At 37.9% G+C, this 12663-nt stretch overlaps 1 protein-coding gene across 1 annotated transcript; it reads right to left on the minus strand.

Annotated features, from left to right (window-relative positions):
- Positions 1 to 1593: 1593 nt before the first annotated feature.
- Positions 1594 to 7542, minus strand: Vajk4 (chitin-binding protein vajk4). Its single transcript, XM_023389567.2, has 15 exons — positions 7531 to 7542; positions 7002 to 7253; positions 6148 to 6231; positions 4806 to 4840; positions 4672 to 4722; positions 4555 to 4585; positions 4421 to 4465; positions 3641 to 3676; positions 3497 to 3544; positions 3207 to 3245; positions 3082 to 3120; positions 2652 to 2711; positions 2354 to 2413; positions 2038 to 2115; positions 1594 to 1710 (listed from the first exon to the last, which is right to left on the minus strand). Exons 1-15 carry the CDS (start codon positions 7540 to 7542, stop codon positions 1594 to 1596), a joined length of 987 nt encoding a protein of 328 aa, XP_023245335.2.
- Positions 7543 to 12663: the final 5121 nt, after the last annotated feature.

Consider the following 12663-nt stretch of genomic DNA (forward strand, 5'->3'; position numbering starts at 1 on the left):
CGTGGTCGCTGCGTTTTATGATCCACGACACGCGAGCTCTGTTTTGCCGCGTTAATTAACGTCCATAACGAGAGTATAAGCATAAGTATATAACATATTATCGCTGCCAAACAGTTGCAACGAGGTATATATATATATACGCGTATGTACACCGAACGCGCCGATCTTATCAAAAGTTACTTTTACTTTGATACGTGATTTAGTTCGGGTGCGTGAGCTGTGGAAGCGGTTTTCACTTGGAAATTGATACGCGCTCGAGACCGCGTGTACGGGAGATAGATATGCCGGTTTGATATAGAAAAATAAAGGGGGATGTAGAGGAGGGAGGAGGACGGAGGTAGAGAAATCGTTGAAAAAAAAAAAAAAAATCCCAAGTCTGTAATGCAGTTAGTTTTCTTTTCTTTGTTTTTTTATTATTATTTTTTTTCATTTTGCGGTACAAAAAATTCGATGGCGCTCGCACGTTGCACTCGTGCGCGCGCTCACATTAGGTACTTGTGCATATACTCTGCTGTGACCTATCGTCACGCAGACTCTCAGCGCACGCAGCGTTTTTTTTTTTTTTGTTTGTTTTTCTCTTCTACAATCGTTTTGCTCTTTATTCTTTTTTATTTTTTTTTTTTTCTCAATGATAATTTTTAATCGCTCACTCGCGGGGTAAGGACTGTTTTGCCCGCGCATATAAATAGATACGCAGCAAATTTGGATTGAAAAGAGAAACAGTACAAAAATTTATCTAAAAAATGTTAGCAAGGTACAAAAAGTTTGATTTTCGTTCTCATCTCGGCTCTGATCACAAGGATTATTGGTAAAGTCCATCATGATGATGATGATGGTAATATCGTGTAATCAACGCAGGTGTAACAGCGTCGTCATGGGTATAATTGTTCATGCTCCTTCTATACATACACTGCAAAGTATATTTTGTTTTTGACTTGAAAAAAAACAAAGCTAGCTTCGGCTCTATAGTTTTCTTATGATCTATTTACACAGCGACGTCGCGCCCAATGTACACGCGCGCGCGCGTTCGGAGAAACGAGGAAAAAAGGGTGGTTGCCGCTCTTTATGCATCGGTCGATTATGCGCTCTCCACTCGCCTTTTCACTCTCAACACTGAGAGTTGAGACCATTAGTTTTTTTTTCTTTTGTATTTGAATTTTGTAAGTTGCCGTTTGATTTGATTTAACATTCGTTCGAAATTATTGATCTCAAAAGAATGATTTTATTGAAGTAAAAGTTGAACTTTTTTTAGATTGAGATGGATGTAATGGATAATGTATGCGCGACAAAATACCGGGTAAGTGAAATGGGGAAAGCTAAGCATATGTATATCAAGAGGAATGCGCGTGCGAAGTAAAGAAAAAGGCGGCGCCGTCGGTGTATATTTATGCTGTGTACCCCAACCTCTCTCTCTCGCACCTATATAGCTAATATACACAATTAATGTTATTGTTGTCGTTATGTTTTTTTTTTTTTTTTTTTTTTTTTTTTTTCATACACGGAAAAGACATGGAGAGACTGCAAAGTTCGTCTCGAGGGCCTTAATACAGAGTTATGATGGTTATATACCGTTGGACAGTCGGACGGATGTATCTAGTGGTGGTGTTCGTAGTGGCCGTAGCTGGGCTCGAAGCCGCCCTCCGTGTGGTGCTCGTGGTGGTGCTCGTGCTTGATGGGCACGTGGACTGGGTACGGCACCGCGTAGGGAACCTTGAGAGAAAAGACAAAATAAAATGGTCAAATTTTCCTCCGGTATCACTTTGAGACGCGACGGTGGCCATCAGTGCTTGAACCAATAAGAGTAATTGCATCATTTTTGTCATTCAAAAAAAACTTATTTAATTTATTGGATGATTATTGCTTGTTCTAAATTGAAATATCTGGTGGTTGACAGCTCTATGTAAACTTATAATTTGATACGTGGAGAAAATTTTGTGGAAGATGATTACTTGAAAGCGTTAATAAATCGAAATTGATTGGACCAACCCCTGCCATGAAATCGCACACGTTATATCAAAAGATATTTTTAAAAATTACCTCCTTTTCCACTGGAACTGGAACTTCCTTTTCTACGTAGTACGGCCTGTCAACGTAATGCTTCACTTCGACGGGGACCTAAGATTGAAGGTAGATTTTAAAAATTGGACATTAATGGGCGATACATGAGAAACTTGTCGAATAAAATTACATGTACGAGTTACTTCTGCTTTGGAACATAATTAAAATTTTATAAAAAAAGAATACAGATAGAAAAAAAGTAAGTTCTCCGATTTTTTTTTTTTTTTTTAATTCAGTCAATTTAAGTAGCCCCATGGAAGACGTTAAGACTAATTGCAGCGAAATTCAATGTTACCTTTTTCTCGACGACAACTTCCTTATGCTCGTAAACCGTGTATGGCTTCGGGACTGGTACCTACATAATTAACACACGAAATTTTTAATTCATCCTAATTGGGATACAGTTTATCAAAACCAATGGATACTATTATCATTCAAATAAATTTGTTAATCATATTTTTACATCAAAATAAATTTAAAATCATCACAAATAATATCTTTTTGGCTCGTTAATTAACTACATTTGAATTAAAAAAAAAATGTTTTAAACTTTTATACACCCTTACCCGTTAATTATTCAATAAAGAACGTACCTTGATTTCAACGGGGTATGGTTTTGGTACTTCAACGGTGTACTTCTTTTCAACAGGTACCTGATAAAATATTATTTATATGAAAAAAAAATTTGAGGTTCGAATATCTCTTCTAATAAGCATACGTCAGGGGCATAAATTTATTAATCCGTTGAAGTTAATGTGTCATTGAATTGACGGAGTCTTAACTGATTCAAAAGAATATATGAATTTTCTATAAATGTTTAAATTCAACTGAATATTCATTGTAAAACTAAATATTCTTGGACAAACAGTTTGGTTACATACGGTTAAAGAAAGTTTTTTAATTCGTCACTCAAATTTAAAATTATTTAGTAATCATTAAGAGGATTGTAAGATTTTACAAGGGCAGATCTATACACTAAAACGATTTTGGGACAAGTTAAACTAAACGTGAAATCGATCATACCTTGACTTCATACGGCACATGCTTTTCGACGGTGTAAGGCTGCAAAGTAACATTAATATTTATTACAGATAATAGTATTTGTAATGAAAAAAAAAAAAACTAAAATAATTGAATAATAGAAATACCTGTGGAACATGTTTAACGACGGGGTACGGCTTAGGGACCTATCAGACATCAAACATTAGGTTAAAATTTTAAAAATAGTCGTTCCAATAAATTAGATGAGTGCAATCTTCTTTCAGACATAGTTAACTAAACAAAAAATTTTTATACGTTTTTCGTCAACTTTTCATCGAAAATAAATTGGAATAAAATTAACAGTTTCTACGTCTAATAGAGACAGACACACCCCTAATAAATACAATATATGGTGACTAAAAATATTGTTTGAATATAACGTGATTGGTTGATTTACCGGGACTGGGTAGGGCACTGGTTTGTCAACTTTGACTTCGACCGGGACCTAAGATCGGGCACACGTGAACCATTGATTAAGTAAATATTATATACATATACATCCAAATATAGTATAGCTAATAAGTTCGTAGTCTTGACTTACGTGCTTGATCACGTCGTATGGTTGCGGAACTGGGACCTAGTATTCGAAACAATAAAATTTAATTTAATTATCTATTGGATAAGGTTTCAATAAACGATTGAAATATGATTTTTAAACAAACTCCTGTACTGTTTTTGATCTAAATTTTTAGTTATCAAGTCTTTATTCAGATTCAAAGATAAAGTGACTCGTAAGTCGGAATATGTTATTTCGTAAATCCACCACATCGATTGTGTACATTTTCCGATGAAGAAAAAATGGATATACTGCTTTAAAAGTGACTGGAAAATAAAAATAGTCTTGAATCTCAGAATAGCGTGTTTAATGTATAAAATAAAAAAACTTATATTCCTATGTGGACACAAAAATATGACCAGATATGTTTAATATCAAATTACTGGGCTCAGAATCGCGATGAGGATATTAACTATTTTTAATTTAATAATTTAATCCTGAAATAGATGAAGAGATTACACTAGAATAATTACAAAATTTAAAGAGCCTTACTTGCAGTAACAAATTTTAAAATGCTTTTACGATTATGTTTTTCAGTAAAAAATAAGATGTTCTAAATTGTTTTTTTTTTTTTTTTTTTTTTACTATCGTAAAATCTATTTAGTGTTATTTCCTTTGAGAATTTAATCAAATTCTTCAATAATATCGTACTTTAATAAAAAAAAAATTCAATCGAGGAGTTGAATTTTCAGTTTGAATGAGATCGAATAAGCAATTATATTTTAATCGTTGATTGCATAAATATTTATTTTAAAAAACTCTTGCCTTCACTTTCACTGGGTACGGCACGTGCTTTTCGACGGTGTAAGGCTGTGGAGTAATGATACCATGTAAAAAGGATTATAATGATGAAATAAAAAAAAAAAAAATTAAATTAAATCAAATGATATTATCAATACCTGCGGAACAGGTACTTTCACCTCGACCGGTCTAAAAAATATCATTCAATGATTCATTAATATTATTGAAAGTGGTTAGCGAGTTGGGTTTTACAACTGTTGATAAATAATACGTACATATGCTTGATGACCTCATAGGGCTTGGGGACAAGTACTTTTTCTACGTATCTATGGATATATAACAGTCATTTGTAAATTGAAATACGAACCAACCAATTAATTAGATGATCCAATCAATCTGAAATACTCACGGTTTGTCTACAGGGACTTTGACCTCGTACGGTATCTGAAATAAAAAATTGATCGTTTTTCACACGTTCCCGAAGAGGTTGACCAAAATTGTCGGAACATCATCACAAATTATCGTGTGAGAATGAAAAAAGGGAAATCGCAAAGAAGAGGGAGGAAATCATTAATAGGAAAGTATTGAAAAAGACTTCCGGGGCAAAAATTAATGAGATTTTGCATATAATTTTACGTAAATCAGGTTGTTAAAGTATGTGAGATGTGATGGATTTGTTATATACATGTTGTGAAAATGGATAGCAATAGGAATGTTCGTAAGGTCACGGTAGAACAGGCTCGTAGTGGAAATCCGTGGTAAATCGAAACGGAGATGGATAGACAAGGTCCATTAATTAATTAATTACAATTCGAAGATTATAACTGTTATAAGGAATTTGCAAGTGGAAGGTTACATTTGGATTTAGGTCATGTATTACTTGTAACCAAGTCCTTCAAAAACTAGTTTTTACTTTTCATGGGCTGTTACATTAAACTCCAAACATTACAATTACTTGTTATTATGTTCTCTAACTAACGTAAGTGTTCGTTAACTGTAATTGTAATCATTAAAATTATTGACATCACTTGTAATTACATCACTTACACGTACGCGAGTTAAAAACATTTTTTGTTTGTGCTTAATTGTTTCAAACTACAGTTTATGTCCATCACTAAATACGTAGCGCGAACAAACTATATTTACGTAACTTTAACCTCAAATAAAAAATTATTGATGGGTAAGGTAAGTCAAGCACTGATTTTCCTAACGTAACGAATAAATTTTTGGGCTGTTATTTGTTCATTAAAAAAAAAAAAAAAAAATTTTCGGCTCCACAATTTTTTAAGACACCAGTGTTAACATATTTTTAGCTGAATTGCAATTTTTGTTGAGTAACTAAAAATATTCTACTGTTTGTATTTTTTCATTCGAAATTATCAAAATAGATGTTGATCTTGTAAGAAAGGACCATTTTTAACAAGTTTTGTCGGGCATATAGCGAATAACGCAGAATGAGACCGTGACTGCCCATTTAATAATTAAACTTTAAAATCCCATTCGTGTTTAAATAAATTGACGCTTCGATACTGGATAATGCCGTAAAGTTTTTTAAGATATTTTTTTCAAAAAATTTAAAAAACATTTTTTTTTATTTCCTCTTAAAATCTCTCGTTTCAACACAACATATAGATTTAGGTTGCATTTGGATTTTGGTATTTCTCAATTACTAGGCAGTCTTTTTGGAAAATGTCTAAGGGTATCTCTTTTTGTAGAAATTCTAGTACGAATAAACAAAGTTTTGTACTCACTTTTTTCTCGACGACGTACGGTTGTGGCACATGTACTGGTACTTTGACGTAAACTTTCACGGGATAGGGGACGTGCTTTTCAACCTAGACATAATATTTTAAATAAAAAGGTTTTCAAAATGAAGCGGTTAAAACGATGACATGACCGAGTTCCAAGATAGTGATGAAATTTACCCTTTTTTTTATGTATAACCATGAAAATCAATTTCTTTGAGATTCAAAATTTTCGATAGGTACATAAAAAAATTTCAGATTAATTTTCGCTTGTTGAATAGAAGCACTGTATAATTTGTCATAAAAAAATTTTTTATTCGTTGATTTCAGTGCAATGAACATAAATTAGATTTTGCACTAATTTTTAAAAATATCAAATTTCACGATAATGTTACGTTGTCAAGTTTGAAAACTTCGGAAGCGGAAAGCCATAATACGCAATATGAAGTTAGCGCCCGTAAAACGATTTTTTATGGGTAAAAAACAATTTATTAACTATTTTAAGTTATTTCTGCGATCTAGAGTGTTCAATCGAGTTTTTCGGTGAAAATGAAAAGTTATTTTTCTCCCGATCACTAAAATATCCCCAATTTAAATCGCGTAAATGAATGAAATGAAGAACAAAAAAATAGGTGATTAATGCACGATTAAACTTTTTGCTCTCATAAAAATTTGAACGCATAGAGAGAGAGAGAAAAAAAAAAAAAAGATTCACACTGGGCTTTTCGATGAAACCAGCGTAGATAGTATTTCGTGATAAAAAGCCAATTTTGTCACCGATTTAGAAACCCCGGGTCTGGTAATCGTTCAAAATCAATGAAACGGGATCCGCGAACGCGAAGGGGTTGGGGTCTACTTGCCGTGTAAGGCTGGGGCACCGGTACTTTGACTTCGACGGGAACGTGCTTGATGACATCGTAGGGTACGTGTTTGATGTGCTCGACCGGCACGGGCACTTTCTTGATCACCTCGACCGTCTTGATGTGCTCATGGTGCTCGTGGTGGTGGTGCCCGTAGTCCCCGTAATGAATACCCCGCTTCTCCGTCTTTTTCTCGGCTCCCGACTCCTCGCAACTCCCCAACGCCACTAGCGCCCCCAGGAGCAAACAAATCTGAAAGCAAAAGTCGCTCGGTTAATCACCCCTTTCGTCCAACACTCGTCTCAGCTCCTCATATCGTGACCAATTTTGTTTTTTTTTTTTTCACGCAATGTCCACTGATAAACATATCCGGGGTTCACAAGACTCGGGTCATGGGCCATTCGTTCACTTTGTCGCACAAGCAAAAAAGCGCTCGCGGTGCACTGAAGTAACCCCCACCCAATAAATACCCAACAAACGCAGACAGGGACCAATAATAACGCGACACAGAGCAAAAAAGCACACTTACCTCAAACTTCATAACAACGGTATACGTATACGATATGTATATAGAGGAAATGTGATAACGCGCGCGGGCTCAGTGACGTGGCCTATGGAGAACCACTTGACTGCCGGAGTTTTCCCGCGGCGAGGTTTATATACCACCGCGAGGCGCCGCGTGCACGACAGCCAGGCCCAAACACTTTCCCTCACTCTCGTGGCCGCTCAACTCTCCGCGAGCGCAAGTGCATTGTGTGCATGTATAATAAATATATATACCCACATGCATGTAACGCAGCCGAGCGAGGTAAGAGAGCGGGACGTCGCGGTGGAGGCTCTCTTATGTTGTGTTCGCTAGATCCACCCGGGACTAATGTACAGTCACGCGGGGGGTTTATATCAGCTGTTTTGACACTTTTTGCCACCCATACGTGTCCGCCTCGTTTTTTCTCCCTCCGCGAGATACAGCGATTCTGTGTAGAGCAAATACGTAGAGAGAGAGAGAGAAGTACAGGCATCGAGATCGTGCTCAGGGGGGGTATATATGTATAATATACTCTTCTGCGAGAGCGGCTCGAAAATTGTTATAAGGGGAGTCTATTGCGCGATCGGTTGGCAAAGGAGCTAGATGGAGAGACATTGTCGCGTTTTGTAAGAGGTTGCGCAACGTTTCGGAGGGTTACATGTATATATCTATGTGATGCACTATAACTCTTTCTCTCCCCTGTAACTGCACAGTGCTCCTCTTTTTTTGTTTTTTTTTTTTTTGTTTTTTCTCTCTCTTTCGTGCCGACTCCCCGCGACGACGTTATACTTTTCGATTGCACAGTTTCGTCCTCGGCGCCATAGAAAGGGAGTCTAAAAGTATATACCTGCCGCTTGCGCGGCCGAAGGAGCATCGGTTTCTTTGTGCGCTCGTGTCTTATTGCTTAATTGAGCAAAATCCTTCGTTGTTGGCTTTTTGTCGTCGTCCCGTGTCGAGCCTCTCCTGTGTGGGAATCATGGAGCACCATGTGTCCTTTTTTTTTTTTTTCAGGTGTGGTACATACACGAAACGATGGATGCACTCTGAAAATGTAATAATTTGATGAAAGTATAACCAATTGAAGAATTTACACTCGATGAAGAAAAATAAGGGGATTTTCATTACCCTTTACGTAATTGTTGAAGCCGCGTGGGTACCATAGGACTAAAAGTTGTGTAAACTTTTGTGTGCTCTTTGAAAAAAAAACAACAATTCAGGGCGTTATATCGCTCACGTTGTTTTTGTTGAGTGATTACGAAAGTTCCGTAAAAATCATCGCAGCGGTGTAAAACAAGGAAAGTGAGTTTATTGCAGTCTCGCTCATTGGATGGCAAAAAGAAAATTTAATTAAATTAAACCCACAGATTTATACATTAACGAGCGTCAAAAACATACAAACGGAAGTTTAATACTTAACGACTCATTATCTTGATCAAGAACAATGACTCCGGTTGAATATACATACATACATTCATATTTGATTTCTTTACATCACTGTATAATTCCAAGTATACACTTTCAAGGTTCATCATTATTGTTCATCAGCGGAATCGTTCGATTCGGCGATATATTTGAAGTGAAAAAACTCTTTGGCCCAGAGACGCGAGTGAGCTTCATCTTCTTCCATCAAATGAATATTTGTAATTTCCTCTGATTATTCGCCAAAATCAGCACCAAAATCTGTAACTCACCATTGGCTTTGGCTCAAAAAAAAGGGGGGGGGGGGAAAGGCAAAAAAACAAAAGGATCTGCATGCAATAATACACATGCTCTTGGTATAAACAAGATCGATCTATCGTCATAATATATATAGGTGTTGCACGTCGGAGGGAAAGTAAAAGTTTCCGGCTGCGCATGGCGGGTAAATATAGCGACCGGATAAAAGGAGTGGCGTAAGTATAATATATATATATATTCTATATTCTGCTCGGACAGTAAATGTATAAGGTAAAGTTGGAGCGGGCCAGGTGAAACGAGGGGCCGCGAAGCTATAACCAGGAAAAACGACGCGCGGAAATCGCAAGCGCCTCCCGCCGCGGATTATGAGCCTCGCATTTATGAAGGATAGGTAGGATGTGTGTGTGTGTTTTGGCAAAGCGTGTAATCTAGAAAACCAGCATCGGTTATGAAATGCTGCTGCCGTCGACTCTATGTAGGTATAGAGGATGCTTGGATTTGCCTGTCGCGTGTATACGTGGGGAGGAAATTCTGATTAGCCTCTGACAAAATTGCCGGTCTTCGGTGCACACGCTTATTTTCTTACGCAAAGCCACGCATGGCTCGTCGGTATGGGCGCGCTGTCCCCAACGTATGTAGGTCTTGGTACATGTTTTATCCATAACTCGAGAGATTACGTTTTTTTTTATATATAGTTGTGTGGATGTTTTTTTCCATCAAGACACGTGCGTGTAGGTATATAATTGCAATGCACCCGCGTTACGAAACCCTATGTTATTTTACAAACAAATACAAATACACGAGCGTGTATATACTTACAGGACGCCTTTGTTTTTCTCTTCGTTACAGCCAGAGCGTCCTTAATTTACAATCGTAGCGCGATTGTATGCGCGAGCACAATTACTTTCGCATTTAATTGCGATTGTTTGTGTAAAAGTTTCAAATTTCCTCGGTTACTTTTTTCTTTTTTTTTCTTTTTACTTTACAACAGCTGGAGAGTACCTATATAGGAGGTAATTGGTAATAACAAACTCCACTTGTCCCGTTGTTATTTGTTTTCGACAATGAAACGTGAAGAAACAAAGGCCAATCGGTATTTTATCGATTTGTTTCTTTTTAAAGGTATGTATCAAACGAGTTATTTTTTGTTGTCCTCCTCCCCTCCCTCATTACCAACTGCTTTGCGTTTCATAAGTCTTTGGGAAACACGATCAGTTTTCTATATATGTACATCGCGTTGAAAATACGTGGCATTGCCGCCCCTACGCGGGTGCATGTAAATAGTCCTCAGTCGTACATTTATACAAGCAACGCGGAGCTAAAATTAGCCATCGTTGCGTTGAAAGGACACCCATGCATCGGCCGTACGGTCAGCGATCTCATGGATAGCAAAAAAGATCAGGGCTCGGGAGTGAGACATAAATCACGCGTTGTACTTAATTATACGATTTTCTCGTGTGTAAGCATACCGAGGCGTTATTTGTCCCGTGTATCCGGTCATCCGGCAAATTTGTGCAAACCTAACGCGCAAAGAGGCATGGGAAGGGGTGTGCTCACGCGAGAATCACGTATATAGTTTGGGTTAAACGAAAAGGGGGTCGCGTGGGAGGGGCTCTATAGCGTGTGCAGTCGCATGCTGGAAAACCGTTTCGATATGCCACGACCTTTCCAGATGGATCGCTCTGGTGCTCCCCCTCGTCCGCGTTTTTTCTCTTTTTTTTTTTTTTTTTTTTTTTTCTTCCGTGCATCGATTCACCGTGTACACGCTTACTCGAGATTCTCGCACATACATATATATGCGTGACTCTTTACGCGCGATATGTATCTGTGACCCCGGCGTTTCCATATTTACGGCTCTTTGATAAGATATACATACGTTCCCTCTCCACGTGCAGCTGTGCAATTGCACGCTGATTGGCTGTTGGGAAGCGTTGCCGAGATTGTGTGCGCGCGGGAGTGTTTGCTCGATCGATTTATACATACATAGTATATAATTATATTATACTCGCATGCCTGCGAGGTTGTGTGTATTTTTATCATCGGTATACTTGATACTCTTTTTTTTTTCTTTTTTTTTTTTTTTCTCATTGAGACGGAATGCCCACGATTTACATTTGCTTAGGCTGGGTGCAGTTGTGCTTAAAAAAGCTTTTGTATATATAATATTCACGATTTGCTCGGATATTACAGTCACCTGACTGCACATAAAAAGATTCGACTGTATATATACAGGGTTTTTCTCCGAGAAAAATAATAATAATCACGAGAGAGTTATTGGTCCGCCGATTCCGTGGCCATCATGTGCAACCTTAGTATTTAGATGTGCATGATTGACATGGCCAACTTTCGTTACCAGCGCGTGGGTTTTTATTATTTTGTCCCGAATCGCGGCTAAATACAATTGAATCGCATGCCCAGATCATCGTTGTGTCGTGCATCAAGGGGAACTTTTTGCAAACTTTCGACCAAAGTATACCTATACACTTCGAGGAGGAGGAAAATTATGAAATGCGCAGTAAATAGGTACATAAAGATAGAAAGGGAGTCTTTCTGCGCTGCGCCGTTGCCGCATCGTCAAAATCTGATATATGGTGTTACGGAGGCCACAATTATATAGGAGCCCCTCTTTTTTTTTTTTTTGCAACGTATATATACACGCCAGGGGATATAATATATCTCCTGCACACTTGGGTACAGCTTGGATTGTAACATGTACTTTTGCGTTTTCTCATCTGCACATCGGTGCCGTATACACAATGCACGCAACGTCTCTCCAACAAGTAAACGTTAAGGTGGGGGGAGGCGCTGAGAAAATTTTTAGCTCGATTCATTCACACGAGAGGGAAAACAAAAAGAAAAAGAAAAAAAAACTACGCTGGCGTAAGTACTTTCACTCGTCCGAGCTAATGAAATTGAAACGCGAAGGAGATTTTGTTTGATTTTTCATATTATATACTTTCGCGTATGTGTACAACTGAACGTCAGCTGCGCGAAAAGGGAGTCAAGTATAGGTATATATGCACACGTTGTGGGAAAAATAATATATACTGCACCCGTGTGTTTGTGCGCGAGACGAGGGAAAAACAACCCGAGATCTGGAGAAATCTGTCGTGGAACAATAACCGCACCAGAGTGCAGTTTAAGGATCGTGCTTTTCACACGGGCGCACTTGCAAAAATATGTGACCTTCGCTCTCCGATGCCTATCACTTCTCTGGCCGCTATACGGAATAGAAAAGAAAAAAAAAAAGGTATCCATTGTTTACTCGCGCGTTAAGCAACAACAATAGTCTACATGGCACGTCAAACTATATACGCGCCATCCTCCATGTATACATATACCATGTCCCTCGTTTTTTTGTCCTTCCGCGAAGGATCGATTAACTTTTTCCCCGCGATTGAAGCCACTGCGGCGCTGCATCAGAGACAATGAACCTCAGGCCAAAAGGATATACGTATA

Source organism: Copidosoma floridanum, unplaced genomic scaffold, assembly GCF_036245765.1.
Source record: "Copidosoma floridanum isolate Cflo_tuat_1 unplaced genomic scaffold, Cflo_Japanese_pri ptg000013l, whole genome shotgun sequence".
NCBI lineage: Eukaryota > Metazoa > Arthropoda > Insecta > Hymenoptera > Encyrtidae > Copidosoma > Copidosoma floridanum.

What these genes read in the sequence shown, in the direction of transcription:
- Vajk4 (XM_023389567.2), bottom strand. An exon ending in CGTACGTCGTCGAGAAAAAA is followed by an intron (nt 4,841 to 6,147) that starts GTGAGTACAAAA and finishes TTTTTATTTCAG; the next exon opens with ATACCGTACGAGGTCAAAGT. An exon ending in ATGTGCCGTATGAAGTCAAG is followed by an intron (nt 2,712 to 3,081) that starts GTATGATCGATT and finishes ATATTTTATCAG; the next exon opens with GTACCTGTTGAAAAGAAGTA.